This window comes from Acanthochromis polyacanthus, chromosome 5 (genome assembly GCF_021347895.1).
Source record: "Acanthochromis polyacanthus isolate Apoly-LR-REF ecotype Palm Island chromosome 5, KAUST_Apoly_ChrSc, whole genome shotgun sequence".
Lineage (NCBI taxonomy): Eukaryota > Metazoa > Chordata > Actinopteri > Pomacentridae > Acanthochromis > Acanthochromis polyacanthus.
This window is the reverse complement of record NC_067117.1, coordinates 41,035,376-41,063,374: the sequence shown is the minus strand read 5'-3', so window position 1 is coordinate 41,063,374 and position 27,999 is coordinate 41,035,376. Positions and strand designations below refer to the sequence as shown.

Here is a 27,999-nt window from a genome sequence, read left to right as displayed (position 1 = left end):
ACGGTGCGTTTACATGCAGGAAAAACGCATTTAGCACGGCTTTAACTGCTTTTGGTTCAAAATAAACAACAGTCACTGCTTCTAAAGCTGCGTAAATCTCAGTTTTAATCCTATTTGAGAAACAGATTTAGAAGAAGACGCTGTGATTCTTCTCGATCTGGTTGATGGCTTTATATTATATTATTGTTATATTATGCTGAAACTTGCCATCAGGTTTAAAAAACATGTCTTCTTTTTAATGAAATGCCAAAATTATGTCTCCTCTAAGAACCAGAAACTGTCAAAACGGAAGGAATTGTTTGATTTTTAATGTGTCATGTATGACATACAGTTAAAAGGAACTAAAAATGAGTTAAAACTGTGGTATTTTATCAAAATCACTTTAAGCACCATGTCTCACTCAAAAATTCAAAGGAAAGCATTTTCCTGTAGAAAGCCAACAAGCCTGCCTTCCTCAGTGCAATGAGGAACTGCGACCAACAGAATGTGACGAACATCTAGGGATGATTGGGCTGTCCCTACACTGAGCAGAGATTAGAGACAAATCAGAGAGAAAATAAAATGCACATAAAGAAAAAAATAGCATGATTCATAAATAGTACAGAGTGAAGTAAGGTGATTGGAGACACATGCAGCATGCTGAAATTCTCCATATTGTGTCAGAGAGTTCCTATTATTCAAACTGTTTTTCCCCTTCAATCACACGCAACTTATTTCCTCTTTTCTGCCATGAACATAACCAAGGTATAGTGAGGAAGGAGTTATGTTCAAGAGAAAGAAGGTGAAGGAAGGGTGAACAGAAGAGGGTGGAATCTGTTTTGCTGATATTCAAAAATTAAGGAAACGAATTCTGGAGACAAACAGACTGGAAAGACGATCCAACAGGAGGAAACCAGTGAGACTAAACCAGCATCCAAACCAACAACATGAAGAGCTGTCTGCTTCTCATCTTCTCAGTGATGACAGGTAAACACATCACTAACATTTTATTCCTCATATTACAAACTATATAAAAAGTGGCTTTTGCTTTTACGTCATTGTGCAATGTCACGCCCCGCTTGTGCCAACGAGCCGGCTCATCAGCGCAATTACGAGCGGCTGTGCTGAGTTTAGTTCTACCTTCTGCTTTTCCCCACCTGCTTCATTTATTAAGAGTTTTCTGCTGTCTCCTTGGTTAATTCAGTTAAATCTTTATTAATTCACCCTCCCATCTGTGCCTGCTGCTTGGGTTCTACTCTGTTGCGTGACATGCAATGCTTTATATTTATTTGTATCATTTTCTACATGATAGATTGATACTGAAGATTGATACTTTTTTATTCTGTTATTCTATTATTTTTATTTTGTATTCTTTTGTTGTCAGTATTGATCTACAATGTAGAAACTTACTACATGTGTATACATATATATATATAGAGAGAGAGACACGTATACACACACACACACATATATATATATATATATATATATATATATATATATATATATATATATATATATATACATATACATATGTTGGTTGTTATGTAACTCCCCTAAAAATATTTCTCTTCCATCTACAGGTATTAAAGCCTCAGCTGAGGAGAAAGTATGTGCACAAGGATGGATTCAATTCACCTGCAAATATCCTCAAGAAAATAAAAATGATCAGAGGGTCAAAACATCAATTCAAACAAAAAGACAAACCTGTAAAACCGATGCATGGTTAAATATCGACAGATTTTCACACTGCCTTGACCGTCTAAATAAAGGCCTGAGGGTGGCCGTCAAACTTATTAAACGTTCTGACGATGGGGACTACAGCTGTACGTTTCTCTTACCATCCAACGGTAAACATAGAAAGGAAATAGAGATTGATGATGGTAAGAAATCTTTTCTCAGAATTATCATCACTATTATTGTTAATATTATAGTTGTTTTTAGTGGAGGAACGCAGCAGAATTCTGTGACAATCGGCGTATGTTTGTACTTCTGCAAATCTGTCTGTTTATCTGTCCGTCCGTCCGTCCGTCTGTCTGTCTTTCCGTTAACATTACTCAAAAACAGATTGACCGATTTGGATGAAGTTTCTAGGGAAGGTCAGAAATGACACAAGGACCACCTCATTAGATTTTGTCAGTGATGCAGCTTATAGTCTGGATCCACAGATTTGTTAAAGATTTCTGTATCATTGCCAGATAGCGGCATGGCATCACTGTAACCACACAATTTGGCATCCTTACATAACGTACATATGCAAAACACATGTCTGTGCTCAGTGCAAAGTCATTATTTATTTATTTTGTTGGTGAGTAGATCTACATTAAATGGCCAGATTCTATCTTGCCATGATTTCTGAATCTTGTTGTTTTTGTGGTTATTGTTATTACTGGTACTGTTGTTTTTATTGTTGTTATGATTGTTATTGTCACTGTTATTGCTGGTATCATTGTGGCTATTGCTGTTTTAGCTGTTGTTGTTACTGTTGTTGGTTTTGTTCATCCACATGTCAGACATCCAAAGACATTTCTGCTAGAGTCCCAGGTTTCCTTAAATCCCAGAGTTTATACTGACTTTCCCTATCCAAAAGACAAATAGACACTGGTTTGTGGTGAAGGACACAATGCACATATTAATACAATGTAAAGCACTCAAACTGTTAATTTTTTGGTTTTCTTTACAGATATAGAGAAATACCCAGGACTGGTTATTTACACTGTGCCCAAAGCAGCTAAAATCACCATCACATGTGACTCTGAAAGACAGAAGCCCAAAGACATCAGCTGTATCTCTGAGGATAGTCTATCAAGCGAATCTTCTGAAAACCCAAATGGGAGATTCACCCTCACACCCACGGCTGGTGGCTTCAACGTGTCCATCAGGAATGTGTACTTACAGGATGCTGGTTCCTACTGGGGTGGAATTGAGTCAGCTGACAGAACTTGCAGAGTTTCACTCACAAAAGTACAGCTGGACGTTAAAAGTGAGTAGTTCACATCCGTCGTTAAGGCATGACTAAAAATAAGATCTGAAGATCCGCAGATCTGAAGCATCCAGCTCTGGGACCAGGGACACTCGGAGAAATAGCACAGGGGGAAACAGAGTGAATGTACTGCAATAACGGTATACATATTAAATGTAAAGGTAGATAGAGAAGGGCTCAGTGCGTCAAGAAAAGTCCCCCAGCAGCCTATAGGCCTATATCAGCATGACTAGGGGCAGAACGAAGGGACGTCCAAGAGGGAGTCAGCTGTGCAAATGAAGACACAAGCCGAACCCCTGTGGGTCACCCAGTCAGCCTTAACTATAAGATTTGTCAAAAAGGAACGTTTTATGCCTGGTCTTAAAAATAGAGAGGGTATCTGCCTCCCGAACCCAAACTGGGAGCAGGTTCCACAGGAGAGGAGCTGATAACTGAAGGCTCTGCCTTCCATTCTACTTTTAGAAATTCTAGGAACAACAAGTAAGCCTGCAGCTTGAGAGCGAAGAGTTCTACTAGGATAATAAGGTACTATCAGATCTTTAAGATATGATAGAGATTGGTTATTAAGAGCTTTATATGTCAGAAGAAGGATTTTAAATTCTATTCTGGATTTAACAGGAAGCCAGTGAAGAGAAGCAAGTATAGGGGAAATATGATCTCTTTTGCTAACTCCTGTCAGTACTCTCGCAGCAGTGTTTTGGATCAACTGTAGATGTTTAAGAGCTATTTGGACAACCCGATAATAAGGAATTGCAATAGTCAAGCCTGGAAGTAACAAAAGCATGAACAAATTTTTCTGCAGCACTCTGAGACAGAATGTTCCTGATTTTTACAATATTACGCAGGTGAAAAAAGGAAGTCCTACAGACTTGCTTTATGTGTGAGTTAAAGGACATGTCCTGGTCAAAAATAACTCCAAGATTCCTCACAGTAGTACTGGAGGCCAACGTGATGCCATCCAGAGTAACTATTTGCTTTGAAAGTGAGTTTCTAATGACTTCAGTTTTGTCTGAATTTAGCAGTAGGAAGTTAAAAGTCATCCAGGTTTTAATGTCCTTAAGACAACCTTGCATTCTAGCTAACTGATCAGTTTCATCTGGCTTCATAGATAAATACAATTGTGTGTCATCTACATAACAATGGAAGTTAATACAGTGCTTCCTAATAATATTGCCTAAAGGAAGCATGTATAATGTGAAAAGTATCGGTCCTAAGACAGAACCCTGAGGAACTCCATGATTAACTTTAGTATGCTCAGAAGAGTTATTGTTGACATGCACAAACTGGAACCTATCTGATAAGTAGGATTTAAACCAGTCCAGTGCTGTCCCTTTAATGCCAATTGAATGTTCTAGACGCTGTAATAAAATTTTGTGGTCGATTGTGTCAAACGCTGCACTAAGATCTAACAAAACAAGTATAGAGACTAGTCCATTATCTGATGCTATGAGAAGGTCATTAGTAACTTTCACCAGAGCTGTTTCTGTGCTATGATGCACTCTGAAGCCTGACTGAAACACTTCAAACAAATTATTCCTTTGTAAGTGTTCTCATAATTGATTTGCAACTGTTCTTTCCAGAATTTTAGAGAGAAATGGTAGGTTGGATATTGGTCTATAGTTAGCTAACACATCTGGATCTAAAGTGGGCTTTTTAAGCAAAGGTTTGATGACAGCAACCTTAAAAGCCTGTGGTACATAGCCTGTTACTTAGCGACTGTCTCGCTAAATCTAGCGACTTCCAAAGCATCCTAGCGACTTTTTTTGTCAAAAGCGACTGGCGACTAATCTAGCGACTTTTTCTGCCGTTTTGGAGACTCTGACAGGAAAACTCGGATCATTGTGCAGTTACTGTCCTCAACGAGCAGCAGGTGCAGCTGTGAGCTCCTCCCTGTCCCAAAGCACAGGCTGTCAGTCCAGTAACCCCGAAGCAGTCCCAGTGTCTGATCACTCCGTGGCGCGGATGCGCAAAGTCACTACAGATCCCATCCAGCCTTACGGAGCGGGATATAAATGAAAATGTTTCTTCACTGTCATACGAAAATAAACCACAGCATTTAGCCTCGAGTTCAAAAATATATTTTGAGTGTTTTATACTCACTTTATGGTCTCTTCCACAACCTTATTCCTCTCTCCTACAACATTGATTACAATTACATGCAAACTGGATCATGTCCTGAAACGGGTGGTGTGAACCCATGCAGCAGGCGACAGACAGGCAGGATGAATAAATAAAGATTTATTAAACAAAATATTAAGCAAGGAAGCACTCCATAAGGGAGGCACAGGGGAATTAACAGGAAGGGAAAAACGAAACTAAACTAAACCAAGGGCGATGGTACAGGACCGTGATGGAGGGATAACTAAACTAAAAATGGGGAGAGGAACTCACGAATGTCCAGGGGGGTCAGGAGACTGGGCGAAGGCAGAGCAGATGATCTAGAGGCGAGGATGTGGTGCGGATGACGGGGCAGACTGACTGGGAACTGATGCCGGAGGTTTCTGAGCAGAGGTGGGGGGACGATCAGACGAAGAATCCATAAATCCAGTGAGCGGGGCGCTCACGGCAGAGAGCAGTGTGTAGCGTGCAGGGTGTGGAGTGTACGAGGGATTCCGGGGTGAAGAGTGAGGACGGAGCCGAGGAGGTAACTCACAGTGAACAGAGTCCAGATGACGGCGTGCATGTGACGGGGTGCAGCATGTAGAGAGGTGGCAGTCGAGGTGATCCAATAATCCAGAGAGCTGTGTGCTCACGGCGGGGTACGGCGTGTAACAGGCATGAACAGGATACAGGAGTTATGTGGCAATGACGCAGCAGGGAAATGAGGCAAGCGCCAGGCTTTATACTGAGCTGATTGTTCTGATTGTTCATCGTGCTCAGCTGTACTTCTCCCCAGCTTGCTCCTAATTAGCTGAGTCAGCGCACTGGCACAGGAGGGGTGTGACAGTTCAATAATAGAGACAGTTCTGGACGGAGTTTGTATTTTTAACCACGCCTGATGAACGTCAGCGGGGTTATTACATTCGGTGCGGTATCTGGCTGGGTAAGTATGTATGTATGTATGTATGTATGTATGTATGTAAGTATGTATGTATGTATGTGACTATGTCCGGTCCGATATCTCTGCAACCGCTGAAGTCAGGATAATCAAACTTGGCACTGAAGATCAGTCTAAGGTCCCCTGCTCAGTTGTGGAGTTACAGGTCAGCAGATCAAGTAGGGAGGGAGATACGTACATGATCCAAATTGATACATATTGCATCAGTTGTATAGGGAGGACAGGGTTTTCGCCAGCAGAGGGCGTGGTTCTGCCCTGTACTGAGGGCTCATCTAGTTAAACAAGTGGTGGGATGTGACTTTAAAAAAAATCATCTAATTACTCAGGGGCTTTTCAATTAATTTATTGCAATTCATCGCATTTTTGTGAAATAGCATATTTGACACAAGCAAAGTTTTTCAATTCAAATAACTGTTGGTTGAGGACTGAATGGATGAATAGACATATATTAACTTAAACAAAAATGTTTATTTCTACTTATCTGCATTTTTCCTCTGTCTGCTACATTCACAGATTACTGCAAACTCAAAATGTAATTACAGCGATTATATTCAATATTTTACAACTTTTTGTAAACTCAAGGACTTTCAGTGTCTTCTAAAGTGGTCTATTATGGGATAGCTACTCCGTTAGCCGGTACCAGGACTGCTGTAGCTAATGTTAGCTCTGGTGCTAACAGCAACATGTTTTGCATTGAGGTGATCAGAAAACTCTTTGTTGCACAATTTACAAACAACCACGCTTTTATCCAAGCTGACATCGGGAACATTTTTAAAGAAAATTTTCCTCCCAACAAGCTCAATGCGTCTCGTCTTCCAGCACTGTTCACCAAACTTTCTTGTGCGCTGATTCACTCAGTGCCTCTTGTGCTTCTTCTTCATGGCTGGAAAACAGACTTTGTTCCTTAGCGCCACCTACTGGGCTAGAGTGTTCATCGGTGTTACCGGTGTGCCAGAAATTAGGGAATTGAGTAAGGTGTGAGTAAATACATAGTTTTTTTTAACACGTTATTTTTTCTGTAATTAATTGAAATGAACGTTAAAGTCCCAGCCCTAGTTTAAACACACACAGCTGGCTGTTATTCATTCTTATCTTTGTGACTTTGTCTTACAGGTGGCTCTTGGTTAACTGCAGTCACAGCTGCGACCGTTTGTGTAGCTGTGCTCGTTCTGGTGGTTATTTTGATTTTTGTCTACAAGCGTAAGTGAAACTTTTACCGAATACTCAAATACACACTTTCTTTTTGGAGGCCAGCACACAGTAATGACATAAATGAATTGTTGCTGAATAAATATCAAGTCTCATACACTCAGATATCTAAATGTGTGGAAATGTGTTTAGTTTTTAGTGTGGGGACACAAATGTCACGTCATAAAACAATAATTACTGAAGGCAAGCAGCTGTAACTGTGTCAGATGTAGTTGTGAATGGTTGAAATTTCTACAATTGCTTTACTTTTCTGTCAGTTTCTTCACTCTCTTCACCTTGCTCTATATATTTTTATTCTTCTGTGACAGGATTTGAGTGTTCAAATAACAGCACAGATGGAGAAGCACCAAACAAAGAGGTGAATGTAGCATCCATGCTTCCAGATGTATTCAAATACAGTTTAGTCATACCTGCATGATGCCACAGGCCTCAGTGTGACAGTATTAGCTGCACATTAATGCTAATATTAAATAAATGCTTTTCATTGATCTATAATGTGTTGCACAATGACAGAGGAGCAAAAAGACAGGCTGATATTTTGTCTTTCTGTTTGTTTAGAGTAATATAAGTAAGCTGGCCTGCCACAGTTTATCAGTTCATACATGACGTCTAACTGTCTTTAAGATCCTCCCGATTGGATCATATAAACACGATTGTTTGTGTGCTTTCATTCTGGAAGGCTGTCTATGAGGAGATACAAGAATCCTCCCTGAAGTCAGGTCCAGGAACTTCACTGAAAACGGTTTACATCACTGCCACCTTTCCCACAAACCCCGCTGCCTTCATGGATTACTCCACAGTCAACTTTCAGAATCGGCCTGGTGAAGTTACTGGTGAAGTATATTCTACAGTGATGGACAGCAGCCAGCATCCCTCCTACTCCACAGTTAACCACCCATCCACAGTTTCCAAGGACTGTTTCCACTCTACAGTCAAAGAGCAGTGAAGGAAGCCAGTCCATTCATTTTTACTGTACAGTCTTATTGCTTTTTTTGCTAATTCTAAACCACCGCAAATATAGAACTTAAACAGATTTGCTGATTGTTCATAATCAAGTAAACCAGTAGCTGATATTTAAAACAAATGTACATTTGCAGAAAAAAATAAAACTAGGGATATCTAGTTCCTGATGAGGGCTGATCACAGAAATGATTAACTAAGAGGTATTGGCATAAACTCACCCACTTCACTGTCCTGAAGTTAGCGAGCCTCAAGTCTCTGTCACAGTGGTCCTGAACTCGCCAGACTCCCACAATGCTCTCTGCTTGTAAACACCTCCTCTGGTCAGTACAGTAATAAACTAGAAAAGCACTGAGAGAGCAAAGAACTCCACCAAGGCTGATCATTCCTCCATATGGCATTGTCAGAAATGCAGCATTTGTTTATTAGTTGTTGATGATCAGAAATGACGACAGCATAGAATGTGTCCATTGAATATAGATGTATCTACAAACAAAATGACCTTGTACTGAGCACAGGCGTTTGTTCTGCATGTGTACGTTATGTACTTATACCGAATCACGTGGCCTAAATATGTAGCAGGTGGCAGGAACTGATGGGACTCAGAAACACCCCCACAATTTAATCAGTTGTTCCTTGGATCATTTCTGATGGATAAGTCCTGATAAGTCCTCAGTGGTGGATTTGTAGTAGGATCACAATCAGTTGATGTAGTGTTCACTTGTTGTCATGGTTACAGTGATGCCATGCCGCTATCTGGCAATGATACAGAAATCTTTAACAAATCCATCTATCCAGACTATAAGCTGCATCACTGAGAACTTTAATGTTCATCTGCTGCTAGCTGTGATATGGAACCAGTCAGATGGTGCTGAGGGCAGGACGTTGTTTAAGACCACAGACAGAGAGACAGCTACATCAGAACCAAAGCCATTTTACATTTATTTATTTTTATCAGCACTCATTTAGAACATTTCAAGGATGATGATCCCTCAGGGTGTCCAAAACAAGGCTGAAGCTCAGAGGGGATCGAACAATTTCTGTTGCAGCTCAAAAACTTTGGAATGAGCTGCTGCTGCTCATCAGACAGGTCCCTTCACTGTCTAATTTTTAAACCTTTCTTAAAACCCACCTCTTTGGCTTTTCACGTCATGTGGCTTTGTGCATGTATATTATATCTGGGATGGACAGTCCGGTCTGTTTAGTCTATTTATTGTTTATGTTTTATTGTGTATTTTTGCTTTCAGTTCTAATATTTTTTCTCGTTCTATTGTTTCTATCTCAGTTGTATTATTATTATCTTTTGATCATGTTTTTGCTCTTCTGTACAGCACCTTGTTCATCTCTGGTTCTTTAAAAGTGCTTTATAAATTGATTTGATTTGATTTGATCCCAGACATGCTGAATATTTAATCCAACAATCCGTTGGGGCAACAATCACTTCACCTCCACTTGATACTGTCAAAGAAATTCACTAGAAAAGCACTCGGAGAGTGCAGACCAATTGAGAGATGGCCTCAATTGTACAGAGTCCTTCAAAAAAATCCTGGATCCAGACGGTTATCCGGATCACCTCCAAAATCTAATCGATTGTTACTTTTGCTCTTCTGGACATTCTGTAAAAATTTGGTGAAAATCGGTCCATGACTTTTTGAGTTATGCTGTTAACAGACAGACAGACAAACAAACTCTGATTATTACATAACCTCCTGGCGGAGGTAATTATTTCAACCAGTAATTTCTTTCAGCAAATTTGGTGCTTTTGGTTGACTTTTGCCTTTGCTGCCTCTGTACCATTGTGATAAGGGGCTCAGGGGGCCGAGGAGATCTCAGAGAAGTGTAAGATATGGCATGAATACTCTGAATGAATAGGTTGGATGACTTATTGATCTGAATTAATGCATCATGAATTATTCTGTGAGCAGAAATACATTTTATCTGCAGAAATAATAAACCTACCAATTCCTCTGCAGTCCTTTAATGCTGTTGAATGCTACAGATGTATTTATCTCTGCTAAAGGGACAACCACATTCATTACCTCATGGAGCTGTACTGTTCATTTTGCATTAGTGTCTTTTCAGCTTAGATGTCATGATATTAGAATTCATTGAGAGGCAGTATTTGACTGCAGTAGCTGAATGAGATGGAAGTAATTTCACCTAAATGTAATCTAAAAGTGTATTACAATTTATGAGTTCATCATTTCTTTGGTATGTAAAATCTTCACTTTTCCACAAAGCTGTAAATAAAGTTGACAAACTGTTCATTTTATTTTTAAATTGCTTTGAAACAGAACCATAAAGTTCAAATTAGGAATATTAAATTGCAGCATAAGATACCACTACGACATTGAGTGCCACTGTAAGAAAGACAGAAGGGAGAAGGAAGGAAGGCGGGGGATTTGTAGGTGATCGAAAATATCACCTCAGGAAACACATTTGTGTGCAGACTGGAGCTTAGCCATACAGTGAAAGGAGGAACTGACTTTACCCACTGAAGAAAACTCTCCTCATAGATTTCAAATTCCAGCATCCAAGACCAAGAAAATGAAGAGATTTGTCCTTCTCATCCTCTCACTGATGACAGGTAAAATACAATTACTGTGTGACTGCTGCAGTTAGACTCTGACAGATACTACTACAGCCTGCTTTAGGGAATTCACTTGTTTCAGTACATCCTGTGGTGTAGTTTCAGCTGCTGCTATTTTAACAACATTTTGCTTGAACAGATGAGTCAATCGCAGGCTTCCTGCAGCACGAGTTCACCAACTAAAAACCAAAATAGGTTTTAAAAAGTAAACAAATGCATATACACTATGATTCACAAGTTTGGGGTCACTTACAAATATCCTCATTTTTGAAGGAAAAGCATTTTTTTTCATTGACGATACCATTAAATGAATGATAAATCCAGTGTAGACATAGTTAATGTGGTAAATGACTATTCTAGCTGGAAACGGCTGATTTTTAATGGAATATCTCCATAGGGGTACAGAGGAACATTTCCAGCAACCATCACTCCTGTGTTCTAATGCTACATTGTGTTAGCTAATGCTGTTGAAAGGCTCATTGATGATTAGAAAACCCTTGTTCAGTTATGTTAGCACATGGATAAAAGTGGGAGTTTTAATGGAAAACATGAAATGATCTGGGTGACCCCAAACCTTTGAACAGTGGTGTATTTTCTGCATCTAATTCCCTCAAAAATGTTGTGTTACACAGGTAGTTTTTCCAGTATTAAGTGAATATGCATGGATGAAAGCTGATGGTCTGAATCGAATACAGCCTACATTTCTTTGCACGCAGGTCATGGTTTTTTTTAACTATAAAATTGCCCGTCTGTTGTTATATTACAGCATCAATGGCCAAAGAGACATTTTTAAGTACAGTAGCAGCAATATTTTTTGTATAAATATTACAGCAGAAGTATGAGCGATAATGCAGTTAATGCAAGTAAAAAAAGCACAATGCTTTCATATTTTATTAGAGCTGCTTTATTCTTGAAATATATTTGTTCATTAGAATCATAAAGACCCCACATGGACTGCTAGAGATAGGGACAGCTGTGAAAATAACAATACAACAAGAATTATTTTAGTGTTGTGGAGGAACTGATTGTTTCCCGACTGATTGCACAGTTAGAAAATTATTACAATCATGTTAAATAATATTGTGATTTTTCCTGATTTTTCATTGCCTTAAGGAGCAAAATAGTTTTTATTATATTTTGATATTTAAATAAACTGAGTGCTGCTTTAACTCTTATTCTGTGCAACATTCCCATTAATGTACACATCTGCGTCCATCCTACTTTAAAATTCTCCTTCACCTCAGTTCAGTGCATCTACAGCAGGCCAGATGTTATGAAAATTGCATTTCACTCGCTGAACATGTGTTTGCTGACAACAGTTTCCTGATGCTGACTCCAAACAGGCTGTAACAGACACTAGAGGTCAGCTTCTAGTCTCCATCACTTCCTGCAGCGCTGCAGCTCTGACAGCTGTTGGAAGAAAATATACTTTAAAAAGAGTGAAATGAGGCATTCTACTGTCAGATTTACACAAGCTGAAACCAAATGACTTAATCTACATGAACTGTTTTCTACAGGCAGAGCATTTTAAATGGTGATATTGGAGCTGATCATGTATATTTAATTATCCATCCATCAATTGTCTATACACCACTTAATGCTCATTGGGGTCATGGGGGGTGGAGTCTATCCCAGCTTACTTAGAGTGAAAGGACAGGTAAGAGTCTATCACAGGACTACACATAGAGACAAACACTCACATTCGCACCTACAGACAATTTAGAATCACCAATTAACCTCAGCATGTTTCTGGACTGTGGGAGGAAGCTGGAGAACCTGGAGAAAACCCACACATGTACAGGAGAGCATGGAGACTCCATGCAGGAAGATCCAGGAAGGCCGGGATCTTCAATGTAAGGCGACGGTGCTATCGACCAAGCCTCTGTGCAGTCCCATTCTTAATTATGAGAGATTCATCTTGGCAACATGCAGACACAGACAGAGCAGTTTTGTTCATAACAAGTTGTCTGAGACGACTGACACGATGTGAATATTTGTCTTTGTCCTGTGTACAGGTTGGGAGGTCAGGTCAAAGGAATGCAATGAGGGATCGTTTAAATTCACATGCGCATATCCTAAAACCAGCGGAAAATATCAGATGACCCCAGCCGTTCATCACCGTGACAAACAGCCAAAGACAACTCTTACGGTGATCATCAAGCAACATGCAGACTTATGGAAACACCAATGTAACCTGCAGTCTAATTCATTGTCTGAAACAGTGGAGCTGAAATTTAAAGTTGGTAAGAGGCGCTTACTTTCTGTTAATTTCATTTATAATTATAGCAAAATGAGCAATGCAGCAAAGACAAAATAAATTAACTTAAATTTAAAGAAAAAAATAACTTTATTCATTTTGTGTGGTTCCATTTTTCCAAATAGTTTTTAGTAATCATTTTGACATTTCTTCTTCACTGAGTAGAGCTGCAATGATGAATCAACTGACTGCCAGCTGTTCAACAAGTCAGCAAATGTTTTGGATAACTTCCTACATGTAAATCCTTTCTGGGTTTCTTTCCTCCTTTGTCAAAATAACTAAACATCTTTAGGTTGTGGACAAAACAAGACATTTGAAAATGTCAACTTGTCCTTTAGTAAATACCAATTGATATTTGAACCATTTTCTGATATTTTATAAATCAAATAATTAACCCAAAAACAGATTTATTAACAGTGAAATAGTGGAGTAGGGATTAGCACTGCCGCCTTGGAGCAAGAAGATCCCCGGTTCAAATCCCGGCCTGGGATCTTTCTGCATGGAGTTTGCATGTTCTCCCTGTGCATGTGTGGGTTTTCTCCGGGTACTCTGGCTTCCTCCCACAGTCCAAAAACATGCTGAGGTTAATTGGTTACTCTAAATTGTCCGTAGGTGTGAATGTGAGTGTGATTGTGTGTCTGTATATGTAGCCCTGTGACAGACTGGTGACCTGTCCAGGGTGTCCCCTGCCTTCACCTGAGTCACCTGGGATAGACTCCAGCACCCCCCATGACCCTAGTGAGGATAAAGCGGTGTATAGAGGATGGATGGATGGATGGAGTATTTGTTTTGTTTTTAACTGATTCCCAGTGAAGTTATTTATTTAAAAATGCACTAATTGACTGTGATTCTCGCCTGCAGAACAATCTGACTGGTTGAACAGAGTAAAAACTTATCAACACCAGTGGATATTCACTGAAAAATTCTCTTTTGATTAAACATATGCAAAGAAAGGCCTTTCAGCACAGTGATGGGTTATTCTGTATTTTGACACTGAGACTTTAATTTTCACTATTAGTGTACGTATATCAGCTCTAACATCACTTATCCACCCACTTGTGTGATGATATGCATTTCAGCCATGTGTTAGTACAGTTTTACGTTGCTTAATTAGCATGTTTTGTTTGTCTGTTTTATTTACAGATCATAAATGTCCAAAACGCATAAAGTACAATGTGTACAGTGGAGCTAAAACCACCATCACATGTGATCACTCAGGAAATAAAAACAAGTCAAAGTTTTTCTGCAAAGACATCAATTCCACCTGTGAAGATATTTTATCCGGAAACTCTTCTCTGACGTCAGGCGGAAGATTCACAATCTCAGAGACAGCTCATGGCCTCAATGTGTCCATCAGGAATGTGTCCTCACAGGATGGAGGTTTCTACTGGTGTGGAGTGAATTCAAGTCACAACGAGAAAGTACAGAAAGTGTCACTCACAAAAATAGAAGTGAAGATTAAAAGTAAGTAGTTCACATCCTCAACCTCTGAAGTTTTATCATTTATAAATTATTTGTTATATATCTATACCTATATCTATATGTATGTGTGTGTATATATGTATATATATATATGTTTCCTACAGATATTACATTCTTCTGTGTGTGTGTGTGTGTGTGTATATATATATATATATATATATATATATATATGTATATATGTATATATGTGTGTATATATATATATATATATATATATATATATATATATACACACACATATATATATATGTATATATATATATATATATATATATATATATATATATGTATATCTTGTTTCCTACAGCTCTTACATTCTTCACACGACACCCAAGTACAGGAGAGAACTTCACGTACTGGTGTAGCTACAAGGACATTGGTTTTGATGTGTTCTATGCAAAATTCATCTGTAAGGGAGAAGATCCATCTGAGTGTAAGGTTGTAGCAACAACCAAAGAGCCTCATCTGAACCCAAGGTTTTCCATGTTCGATGACAAAGCAGAGAACAATATCACCATAAACATAACAGAAGTAACAACAAATGACACTGGGACTTACTGGTGTGGAGTACAAAAATTTGACCCAGAAGACAAAGTGCAGTTCGTCCAGAAATTCTTCATGAACGGTGAGTCATGGCATTTTACTGTGTGGATGTTATTGGACCCTGATACATGTTGTGCAGAGGCAATTATCAGGTGGCAACCATGCAAGAAAAACTGATGAATATTTGTTTTATTTTTGCTTTGAACCTCTGAACCCCAAAACCTGCTGAGAGGTTTGAAAGGCATGGTGTGTTTTTTGTTTTTAATTACACTGTTTATCAGAATGAGGAACTATAAGAACTGAGAGAATCACTGGATTTTGAACTAGTGTTAAATACTTTTCTGTGATGGCCCATTCAGCCAGGAAACATCACCAAATCTAAGGTTCAATAATATTTCATCAACGTGATTTTGGTCGACTTATTTCACAATTTCTCAGAAGTAAACCATTTGTACTAGATTCTGTAAAAAACAACAACAACAACAACAGCTATACACACATTTTATCTTGACTTTGTTCTTCTGAAAGGCATGTTGTCCTTCAAAAAAACCTCACTAAAATTACACCATTTATCAGAGCCAGAAACTGTACAAACATCTCAGAAAGAAGCATCAGATTTTTAGCTTTTTGCCAGTTGAATTATTCATCTCTGATGTGACGTATACACACGTGGACAAAATTGTTGGTACCCCTCAGTTAAAGAAGGAAAAACCCACAATTCTCACTGAAATCACTTGAAACTCACAAAAGTAACAATAAATAAAAATTTATTGAAAATTAAATAATCAAAATCAGCCATCACTTTTGAATTGTTGATTAACATAATTATTTCAAAAAACAAACTAATGAAATAGGGCTGGACAAAAATGATGGTACCCATAACTTAATATTTTGTTGCACAACCTTTTGAGGCAATCACTGCAATTAAACGATTTCTGTATTTGTCAATGAGCGTTCTGCAGCTGTCAACAGGTATTTTGGCCCACTCCTCATGAGCAAACAGCTCCAGTTGTCTCAGGTTTGATGGGTGTCTTCTCCAAATGGCATGTTTCAGCTCCTTCCACATATGTTCAATGGGATTCAGATCTGGGCTCATAGAAGGCCACTTTAGAATAGTCCAACGCTTTTCTCTCAGCCATTCTTGGGTGTTTTTGGCTGTGTGTTTTGGATCGTTGTCCTGTTGGAAGACCCATGACCTGCGACTGAGACCAAGCTTTCTGACACTAGGCAGCACATTTCTCTCCAGAATGCCTTGATAGTCTTCAGATTTCATCGTACCTTGCACACTTTCAAGACACCCTGTGCCAGATGCAGCAAAGCAGCCCCAAAACATTACTGAGCCTCCTCCATGTTTCACCGTAGGGACAGTGTTCTTTTCTTCGTATGCTTGGTTTTTGAGTCTGTGAACATAGAGTTGATGTGCCTTACCAAAAAGCTCCAGTTTGGTCTCATCTGTCCAAAGGACATTCTCCCAGAAGCTTTGTGGCTTGTCAACATGCATTTTTGCAAATTCCAGTCTGGCTTTTTTATGAGTTTTTTTCAGCAGTGGTGTCCTCCTTGGTCGTCTCCCATGAAGTCCACTTTGGCTCAAACAACGACGAATGGTGCGATCTGACACTGATGTACCTTGGCCTTGGAGTTCACCTTTAATTTCTTTGGAGGTTGCTCTGGGCTCTTTGGATACAATTCCAACGATCTGTCTCTTCAATTTGTCATCAATTTTCCTCTTGCGGCCACGTCCAGGGAGGTTGGCTACTGTCCCGTGGGTCTTGAACTTCTGAATAATATGAGCCACTGTTGTCACAGGAACTTCAAGCTGTTTAGAGATGGTCTTATAGCCTTTACCTTTAAGATGTTTGTCTATCATTTTTTTTCGGATGTCCTGGGACAATTCTCTCCTTCGCTTTCTGTTGTCCATGTTCAGTGTGGTACACACCTTTTCACCAAACAGCAGGGTGACTACTTGTCTCCCTTTAAATAGGCAGACTGACTGATTATGAGTTTGGAAACACCTGTGATGTCAATTAAATGACACACCTGAGTTAATCATGTCACTCTGGTCAAATAGTTTTCAATCTTTTATAGAGGTACCATCATTTTTGTCCAGGCCTGTTTCATTAGTTTGTTTTTCTAAATAATTATGTTAATCAACAATTCAAAAGTAATGGCTGTTTTTGATTATTTAATTTTCAATAAATTTTTATTTATTGTTACTTTTGTGAGTTTCAAGTGATTTCAGTGAGAATTGTGGGTTTTTCCTTCTTTAACTGAGGGGTACCAACAATTTTGTCCACGTGTGTAGTTGGAACGCCTCAAAGTCAACTCTACATGTATCATTTAATCCTTTGAGGCACAACATGGGTCAAAAGTGACACATATCCAATGGAAAATGTGTATCTAAAGGCCCACACTGCGCATCAAAGGCTTAACAATGTGCCATTAATTAACTCTTTCCACCAGATTCTGCAAAAACTAAAAACTGTGTTCAACTTTGTGCACTTGTGAAGCCATTAGTGATTCAGCTGCAACCAGCAGTGAAGTGACAAAGATTCAGAGACTTTTTGACCGAACTCCAGCCTGTATTTACAGTTCTCACTACTTCCGGCCACAGTTCTGTTGTTTCCACAGAGGTGCAGCACTTCATACTGTGCTGAATAATGAGCCCACAGTGACTAAAAATATGAAACAGGAGCAGAAAACACCCATAAACTGCCTGGGATTCAGAGGGTTAAATAAATAGTAGCTTCTGTTGTGCAACAGAAAGCAATGAACTTCTGGAAACTGCTGTTGAAGATGCAAATCGGTTTAACCTGAAACGAGGATGTGGTTGCTTGAAACTCAATGTGTGGTAAGACAGGAAGTTGTTACACAAAAACAAGTAAACTTTTCATACCTGATATCTATGAAGAACTACCATGTCAAAAACAGATTTTAACTTTAAATATTTAAACTACTTTTACCTTCACCAAAGACTGTCATCTTGAAATTACTAAATATTTCCATAACGTGCTTAATCACACAACACTGAAGCTTCATTTTAGAACAATTTTTCTAACTCCACGTGAATCATTCAGTGTTTTCTCACTACAAGCATACAGCATTTACCGCCTAGGAGACAGGGGCGGGCCAAATTATTGCAAAAATGTTTCATTTTAGCCGATATTGATGATTACTGACCATTTTTAATTAACACTTTTTAATAAAGACAAGAAGAAAAGGATTTATTTTAAATTTAATCACTCTACTTTGAATGTATTTATATTATTTATCAAGGCACATAGGCCATCATTTCAAACAAAACAGTGAATTACGAACATGTGACACTGAACCAGCAAGAACAATATCAGCCTTCTGCAACAAAAACGTCTGGAAAGAATTTACTCCAATTCAGTTTTATGTGTAGGACTGATCTGTATTTTTCTATACTTATATTGTGTTTATATTAAACGTGTGCTTTAGTCTGTGCAAGGCAGAGTTAATGCAAGCAGAAGCATAGTTTTTTTAATTAACAGGCATGTCAGAGGGACAAAGGGAGAACTAAGAAAAAGAGTAGTTTTTAAAAAAAATGTTTTAAACATTGCACTTTTTGGTTCATGAGTTTATTAGTAGATTTTAAACAATTTCTTATCAAACTTGAATATAAATTTGTTTGCTTTCAGTGTCATCAGGAGCGTCCACATCTCCTGTCCCTGCAACTGTATCTCCTCAGAATCTTGGTAAGAGTAGATTTAGGATTGGAAAACTGGTATTGTATGTATTACATTCATTTTCTATAGATTGTTCTTAAACTTGTCAGCGCAGACTGGTGTGGATGATAATGCCGTGTTGACTGTGATGGATCATTTGTTTGGTTTATCTTGCAGATGGATTTCAGTTCATCTGTGCTGTGATCTCCTTTGTAGCTGTGCTGCTGCTGATGCTGCTGCTGTTTGTAGCACTTCTGATCTTTATCTACAAGCGTAAGAACATTTATTATTTACGTATTTGTATAGCACGCACACATACAGACATGCTCCAGTTACACACAAAACCACGCTCACGCACTTCCCTGTCTTGTACAGGTTATGTGGAAAATAAGCCGTTGCAGACTGTGTTATGACATTAGCAGTGTCTAGACAGGACTTTTTTCAAGTCTGAAGGTTGATCATCATTGATCATTTATGGGGTATTTGAAGGTTATAGATTTTTTTTTAAATCAGACTGGATAATGATCTGTAGGCTTTGGTTGTTGGTAAATGAAGTAGGCAAAGAGGTAACGGCTGCTCAGTTTGATGAAAAAGGGCGAAATGAGTCAACTTGGTGGCCTTCAGATTGTTAATTCATTTTTTACTTTCTTTTCTTTGCTTTTGCTTTTGTCAGGATCATCAGTTCCAAAACACAACACAAATGCAGCAGCAGAGAGGCATCCCAAAGAGGTTAGTGTGTAAAATGTATTGTGGCTAGCAGCGTGGAAGAATGACGCTTGAGAAAGAGCATTGACTTTTACAAACACTTCCCCCAGCAGGTGCTTCAACATTTTATATTTATCATAGGTTTTAGAATGCCCCACTTTTTCCACTTTTTTTTACTGAAATTTAAGTAGTTCAAGTCCAGTGAAGAGCCTGAAATGGTTCAAAGATAAGCGGTGAACTGCCAGAGGTTAAAAAGAAAAGGTAAAGTTACCCAAAACTGAAAAATAATGTACATCTCAGAATTATTCACAAAAAGGCCTTTTTCAGCGAACCAGAAATAGATGAACAACTTAAAGCTGTTCTGCAGCAATGGAGGTTGATCACACCTTGAAAGTTGGTGCTACCAAATCCTACAGGAGTCCCAACTCTTCTAGATTCCTTCTAATCCCCTCTGTCTGCATAAAGTGGAACCCTCCAGAACATTATTAGAACAAGACTGTACTGCAGAAAGTAGTGTGTTGTTATAAAAATAGAGAGGAAAAGACAATTAACAATAGAAGAGAGACAGACCATCAGAACATTTAAAAATGCAGGTCTTTCCTACAGACAAACTGTAAAGAAAGTCCAGGTGTCAGTGAGTCCAGGTTTCTTCACCATCAAAAAGCTCAGAAACTGGAGGAAACTCTGACAGGAAGAGATCTGGAAGACCCAAAACCACTACAGAACCAGAAGACAAGTTTGTGAGAGTCTACAGCTTGGAGATAGGAGCTCACAGGACAACAGCTTCAATCAGCTTCATAGTGGTCGTAGTAAGAAGTCTCAGTTTAACTGTGGAGAGAAGACTTGGAGCTGCAGGTTTGACAGGTGGAGCTGCAGCAAGAAGGTCGTTGCTTAGATGTCAGAATAAGAAAAAGAGGCTTGCCTGGACCATGAAACATCACCAGTGGACTACTGAAGACTGGAAGAAGGTATTATGGACTGATGGATCAAAATTTGAAATCTTTGGTTCATTAGCAGAATGTTTGTAATCGTCACATAGGAGAATGGATGATTCCTCAGTGTGGAATATCAACTGTCAAACATGGAGTGCCATGCAGTACCCTCTGGTACATTTCTAATTGTCAGGGGTTCATCCTACAGCAAGATAATGACCCAAAACACAAGTCCAAGGTATCCCAGAACTACCTTGGGGAAAAATGAACAAGACAGTGAGCTTGAAAACAGGGAGTGTCAGCACAGTCTCCAGACTTATACCCCATGGAGCTGGTTTGGAATTAACTGGACAGAAGAGTGAAACCAAAGCAACTTACGAGTACCACACATTTGTGGGAACTTCTGCTACAGAGTAGGATGAACTTTCTGAAGAATGCTTGATTGCCATTGTGGAAAGAATGAGTGTGTTCAGCTGCTAAATGTGCCAAAAGTAGTACTTTGATGAGTCAAAGGTTTAGAACACATTAGGGTTCATAAATTGATTTTTTCCCCCCTGTCGAATTGACACCTTACTGGAGTGGAGGGGTTTGAGTGTCTCTGTGATCCTGGGAGTTATGTTGTCCGGGGCATTAGCCCCTGGTAGGGTCTCCCAAGGCAAATTCTTCCTGGGGGAGAGGCCAGACTAAGAGCAAGTCAGAAGACCCCTATGAAAGCACAGCAAGGTGAAGCTGCTACCTCACCTGGGTTAGGGACACGGGGCCTTTCCCTGGAGCCAGGCCTAGGGGGGGAGCTTGACAGAGCATGTCTGGCGACCAAGCCTTGGAGTCCCATGGGGCTCGGTCAGCCAGCCACCTGTAGAGCAGGAAATCGGGGTCGGGTGCTATACCCACCAGGAAGTAGGAAGGAGCATCAAGGCTCCCTGGTGGCGTAGACTAGACTGGGGACGTGGAACGTCACCTCACTGGCGTGGAAGGAACCTGAGCTGGTGCGGGAGATGGAGTGATACCAGCTAGATATAGTTGGGCTCACCTCCACGCACAGCAAGGTTCTGGAACCAAAATCCTGGAGATGGTTTGGACTTCAACGCTCACATGGGCATGACGGAGAAAGTTGAAGGGGGGTGATTGGATCTCTGTGCTAGTCATAAATTGGCCATAACTCAACTCAACTCAACTTTATTTATAAAGCGCTTTTAAAACAGCAGCCGCTGAAACAAAGTGCTGTACAATAAGCAATAAATTATAAATTAAAACATTAGAAAACAATAAATAAAACATACACATATTAAAACAGCAGCACAATAAAACAAGAGCAGAGTCTCAAGCTGTGTTAAAAGCCAGTGAATAAAAATAGGTCTTTAGTTTTAAAAACCAAAAGTGAGGGAGCCTCTCTGATGTGCAAAGGGAGATTATTCCATAATCTGGGAGCACCAACAGAGAAGGCTCTGTCTCCTCTGAGCTTCTGCCTAGACCTTGGAGCCTCCAGAAGCAGCTGATCAGCTGATCTGAGGGTTCGTGAGGGGGCATGAGGATGGAGCAGCTCAGAGAGGTGGGGAGGGGCCAGACCATTTAAAACTTTAAAAACAAATAAAAGAACCAATCAACCCTAAAATGCACAGGGAGCCAATGGAGGGTGGCTAAAACGGGTGTAATGTGCTCATATTTTCGAGTGCTGGTTAAAAGACGGGCAGCAGCATTTTGAGCCAACTGGAGACATGCTCGGGCAGACTGGCTGGCTCCAAGGTACAATGAATTGCAATAATCCAGTCTGGTAGTAATAAAAGCATGGATGACCATCTCAAAGTGCTCTTGTGTTAAAAAGGGTTTCACCTTGGCTAATCGACACAGGTGAAGGAAACTAGCCTTCACCGTGGCACTGATTTGATGGTCAAGTTTAAAATCAGAGTCCATTTTAAAACCCAGATTGGAAACCACCGGCTTAACATAGTGAGCCAGGGGGCCCAAGTCAACAAGGGGAGACTCACAAGGGCCACTGGTACCGAACACCATTACCTCAGTTTTTTTTCATTAAAACATAGAAAATTTAAGGCCATCCAGGCTTTAATGTCGTCGAGACAGGACAGAAGCGGTGTGACCGATTGACAGTCTTTCTTTTTCAATGGCACATAAATTTGTGTGTCATCTGTATAAAAATGGAAGGCAATGCCGTGCTTCCTGAGGATGGATCCCATAGGAAGTAGGTATAAGGGAAAAAGGAGAGGCCCTAAAATTGAACCCTGCAGGACCCCACAAGACAATGGAGCAGGGGGGGATTCAAAGATATCGAGGCTCACACTCATAGTTCTGCCAGACAAATAGGTCCTATACCACTGTAGTGCACTACCACTAATGCCCACCGAGTGCTACAAGCGAGATATTAAAATGTTGTGTTCCACTGTGTCAAATGCAGAAGTTAAATCCAGAAGAACAAGAACCACATAATCCCTACTAGAGTCATTTACCAGGAGAATATCATTAAAAACCTGTAGCAGTGCTGACTCTGTGCTATGCAGAGTCTTAAAACCGGACTGAAAAACCTCCAATACATTGTGCTCATCTAAAAAGGACTTCAGCTGGGTATTAACAACTTTCTTTAAAATTTTGGAAAGAAAGGGCAGCTTGGAGATTGGTCTGAAGTTAGATAAAACTGTGGTGTCAAGCCAAGGTTTCTTAAGCAGTGGTTGGACTACAGCGTGTTTAAAACTAGTGGGGACCACGCCAGTGGACAGACAGCTGTTAATGATGGTTAAAACTGACTGCCCAATACATGGAAAAACCTCTTTCAAAAAACGAGGTGGGATGGAGTCATTCAATTCAATTCAATTCAATTCAATTTTATTTATATAGCGTCAATTACAGTCAACTCGTCTCAAGACGCTTTACAGAACCCAAATGCCTGACCCCCAGAGCAAGCCCAAAGGCGACAGTGGCAAGGAAAAACACCCTTTTAACAGGGAAGAAACCTCGAGCAGAACCCGGCTGAGGGGACCCTGATGTCTTTATGTGGCCGACAATGTCTACAGAGTAACAGACTCAAATTTATCGAGCACAGCCGGGCAACAGACAGAGTCAGAGGGGTCGATGGTGGGAGCTGAGATCAGAGCCCTTGTGCTAACAACTTTATCAATAAAAAAGTCCTGAAATTTGATGCACAGTTCCATGGATGCTTCCTGGCGAACAGGCTTGGAAACATTTAAAACAGAGTCAATGGTATTAAATAAAACTTGAGGGTTGCAGTGGTTTGACTCAGTGACTCCAGCTAAGTGAGTCCTTTTGGCTTTAATCAAAATTAAAAATGACACTTGCAGCTTGTCCTTCTTCCACCTGCACTCGGCTCTACGACACTCCTTCCTGGCTGCTCTAGTTGCATCATTGAACCAGGACTCCAATTTTGCTCTACGATGTGCAGTATTTAAAGTAGCCGCGGAGTTCAAAATACTCTGACATGTAGAATGAAACCATGAGCTGAGTTCTTCTCCATAGAGGATAGACTAGAGGGGACGCACGGCTGATTAAAAGCAGCAGAGAACTGGCCGGCAGAGAGGGAGTTAAAGACCAGACAGTGCCGAGCTACATTTAAGTACAGCACATGAAAAGCCGACATTAAAAATCACAGGCGTATGATCAGAGATTAAGTTATCATGGATGTCAGTATTAGACACAGACAATCCATGCGATAGAACCAGGTCTAAGGTGTGTCCATGTTCATGTGTGGGATCCGACACACACTGAACCACATTGAAAGAGTCAATAAGACTTAAAAAGTCCTTCACCAGCAGCTTATCAGGACAGCACACATGGATAATAAAATCACCAACAATTAGGACACGATCATAGTTGGGGATGATTCCAGCTAGAAAGTCAGAGAAGTCCTTCAAAAAGTCCTTATTGTACTTGGGACGCCGACAGATGACAGCATGTTCAAGCATTACGTTGCTCATAAACAATGTCACTTGTGGGGACCCAAATGAGGTCCCCACAAGTTTAAACAATGTTTTCTTGGCCATGTTGTTGTTACTGAAAAAAGTAAAAGTGCAAAAACGTTTCTTTTGGGTTAGGCATTGTTTCGGTCTAGGTTAAGGTTGGGGTTAGGGTTAGGGTTAGGGTTAGGGTTAGGGTTAGGGGTTAGATATGAATGGGAGTCAATGGTATGTCCCCACAATGATAGAAAAACATAGTGTGTGTGTGTGTGTGTGTGTGTGTGTGTGTGTGTGTGTGTGTGTGTGTGTGTGGCCGTATTATGGTGTATTGATCAACACTGTAATCGGTAAAAACCTGGAATTCAAGTTATCAGCTATTAAACAGTTTGTCATTTAATTGTATCTACAATGTACAATGACTAGTTTTTCATAGACACTGCTCATACTGTATTTTTCACTCTTCTCTGAAAGAATAATATCTATGAGGAGATTCAGGAGCGGGTCCAGATTCCAGACTCAGAAAATGCATTGAATACAATTTACGTCACTGCCAACCTTCCTGCAGACCCGACCCCCTCACTGCACTACTCCACCATCCACTTTCAAAGCAGCCCTGACAGAGCTGGAAGAGAGGTGCTGATCCCCAAACCGAGCTCATCTGCCTGCCAATACTCCACTGTTAAGTACAGCCGAAGTTCAACCGACTCGGCTGTGAGTCAACCATCAGGACCTACAGGGGAACCGCTGTACTCAACTGTCAACAAACTGAGGAAACAGTGAGCATAGACCAGCTCTGTAAGGCATTTACAACATTTACAAAATGTATGGTGAGAAATTCAGGTGGGGAAAAAATTTACATACAAAAATGTATGTATGTATATATATATATATATATATATATATTAGGGGTGAAATAAAAAATGACGAAATAAAATTCAAAGAGGCATGAAATAAAAACACAAAATAAAAACGCGAAGGAGCGCCATGCACCACTGAGACTGATGATTTTTGACCCTCCTCGCCTACCGTAGCAAAACACTCGCTTCAAAACGGAGGAAGACGAGGTTGAGGAATTAGCTGATGCTCCTGGAGTACTAGTTCACAGTTCAGACATTTATAGGTCTAGACTGCAGCTCCTAGGACTGCTACTTGTTTTCCTTTTAATTCAAGAATGTAGTTATCCTGATTGTTACAACAACAAAGCACTTTTTATTGAGATTTTATGTTTGTATTTGCACTATAGTCTAAATAAGGGGGAAAAAATGCAATTTAGTTTTTTTTCAAAGAGCATTTATTTTGTACTGATGCATTATTTTTTGTATGTCTGCATAAAGAAGAAAATAAAGAAAAAGAGATTTTTGCATAGCATCCTACTGTTGGGGATTTTCTTTAATCTTTATTTCATATCGTGAGTATTTCGTATCGTGAGCCCTGTTTTGTATTTCGTATCGTTTCACGAGTTGACCATTTCGTTACACCCCTAATATATATATATATATACATATATACATACATATATATATATATATATATATACAAAGGAGTCTAATTTTAGCAGCTGGGGAAAAGAGTTGTAAAATCAAAAGCAAAAATTGTGCGAAGTGACAGATTTTTTTATGTGTATAGGAATCATTAATAACAGACTTTGTGATGGGACTTTGACCTGTACTGACTTGATGAATCTGTAAACTTTATTTGCAATTAAAGTTCAGTATTAAAGCCTCGATGATGCTTCAGTATCACCAGTTTTAGTGACAACTTCAGAAAGAACTAAAGGTTTAAAAGTGTAGTTGCTGTCATTTGCTTTCGACTATCTCTGTCTGAAATATTCCTTTGTCAAATATAAACGTGTCTGTCATCACTCTCTCTTGAATGTACAGTTGTTTTCTGCTGCTGTCTTCCTACTGATGGAACAGCTTACATGTACTTCCTGTGCAAACCACAGCTTTTTCTGAACATTAAATAGACTCAGCCACACATACAAAACCATCTGTTTTTCTATGCCAGCTCTTTGTTGTTTGCACTCACACCCACACCTGCAAGTTTCCCCACATTTAGGTTATTTCCTCTATTAGAGTTACGATCTCATCTACTCTCACATTGAACTTTCAGTGGCTGTGTCTTTAAAGGTTGCATAAGGTGATATTTGATGCTGCATTTCATTTCTATTAAAGGAAAAGTCTGTGATATTCCAGTAAACATAGCTGTCTATTCTCTGTGTGCACTAGGGCAATATTCAAGCAAAGAAATTGTACATATTCTTCAACCAATCGATCGGTCGCAGGGTGGAAAAAAATGCACATTATCTTGAGATAAACTAAATAGGCCACAGTACACTTAGTGTTCTCTATCTGCTTGGCCTATTGGCCCAAATAGATTATACATCAACGTAAAAAGTGAATATTTTCAGTATATTAAATCAGCCTGACCTTTGGATAAGGGTGCATGTTAACTATCTGAATGTGCTAACAAGCTAAATATTTACACTCTTCAGAAAAGGGTTGGAAGCTACAAATGATACCCTGTCCAAACCCACACAGGTTTGGCTTAGATTAGGCTGTTAAGAGATTCAGTATACCACTCCTAGTAAATTGTCCTGATTATCCAAAAGTAAATGCCATAAAACTGGTGCTCTCTCAAGAGATCTGCAATTTCTATTCAAATCATGCTTCTTCCATTCTACAGTTACATCATTCAAAAGGTGCCTTTTCATTTCTCTCATACAGATTTTTTTTTCAGTTGTTCAGGCCATCCATAGCCACTACAGTTGAATTTAGTTCACTATGTAATATTTGCTCAAAACAAAAATATAGCTGTAATCAAAGTGAAGAATGCAGCATCTGTAAATCCAAACCCTGGGATGGTTCCTCGTCTGCTCCAGGTGTAGCAACAGTCCTTTTGTCTTCTTACCCACGAAAGCTTCTCTCATCTTCTCAAAAAATCTGCATATTGTGAGGTATAACTCATCATTATGTAGTTATCAACTGGTTTCACACAACACTGGCAGTGAGACTTAAAAGGGGATCTATGTTAAAGTAATAAGCTGCAGATAGAAGTCTATTAGTTAAATCATCAACTATTTCATAATTGATAAAGTCAGTTTCTTTTTAAAATGGCATTATCAATTATAACATCATACAACTGTATTATAGACCACTGGTAGGGCAAAATAAAACATCTAATCATGTCACCTTGGTCTTCTGGACATTTTATTATATTTTCTGGCATTCTGTAATCTAAATAATCATTAGCTCTAGCCCTGGTACTACAAGTGTCTCCAGCAGCCAGCATAGCTTCTGTTGTCATGACAACCACCACTGTTTCACTGCAAATGGAGTCCATCCCAGCTGACTGAGGGTGAAGGCAGGGGACACCCTGGACAGGTCACCAGTAAAACACAGGGATACACATAGAGACAGACAGTCACACTCACATTCACACCTACAGACAGTTTAGAATCACCAGTTAACCTCAGCATGTCTGCATAGCTGGAGGACCAGGACAGATCCCACACAGGGAGAACATGTAGACTCCATGCTGTAGGATCCCAGCCTGGAATGCAAACTCAGCCTAACACCGCACTGCCCAGGGTTTTTCATATACTGATAAAATAGTATACATCCCAAAACACGAAATGTCGTCCTCTGCTATCAGTATCAAGTTTGGCATTATTTTAGCTCATACGTGTTCAACCA

General features: G+C 39.6%; 1 protein-coding gene across 1 annotated transcript; it reads left to right on the top strand.

The window, feature by feature from the left end:
- Nucleotides 1-850: 850 nt before the first annotated feature.
- LOC110964983 (polymeric immunoglobulin receptor-like) lies at nucleotides 851-26,507 on the top strand. The gene is made up of 12 exons (XM_051948070.1): nucleotides 851-966; nucleotides 1,563-1,862; nucleotides 2,663-7,220; nucleotides 7,538-7,587; nucleotides 7,909-10,776; nucleotides 12,795-13,022; nucleotides 14,180-14,500; nucleotides 14,826-15,143; nucleotides 18,721-18,777; nucleotides 18,925-19,020; nucleotides 19,421-19,476; nucleotides 24,776-26,507. The coding sequence occupies exons 5-12, from the start codon at nucleotides 10,737-10,739 to the stop codon at nucleotides 25,082-25,084; spliced, it is 1,425 nt and encodes a 474-aa protein (XP_051804030.1). The 5' UTR covers nucleotides 851-966; nucleotides 1,563-1,862; nucleotides 2,663-7,220; nucleotides 7,538-7,587; nucleotides 7,909-10,736; the 3' UTR covers nucleotides 25,085-26,507.
- Nucleotides 26,508-27,999: the final 1,492 nt, after the last annotated feature.

What these genes read in the sequence shown, in the direction of transcription:
- LOC110964983 (XM_051948070.1), top strand. Translation starts at nt 10,737, where the DNA reads ATGAAGAGATTTGTCCTTCTCATCCTCTCACTGATGACAG. An exon ending in AATAGAAGTGAAGATTAAAA is followed by an intron (nt 14,501 to 14,825) that starts GTAAGTAGTTCA and finishes TGTTTCCTACAG; the next exon opens with CTCTTACATTCTTCACACGA. An exon ending in CCAGAAATTCTTCATGAACG is followed by an intron (nt 15,144 to 18,720) that starts GTGAGTCATGGC and finishes GTTTGCTTTCAG; the next exon opens with TGTCATCAGGAGCGTCCACA.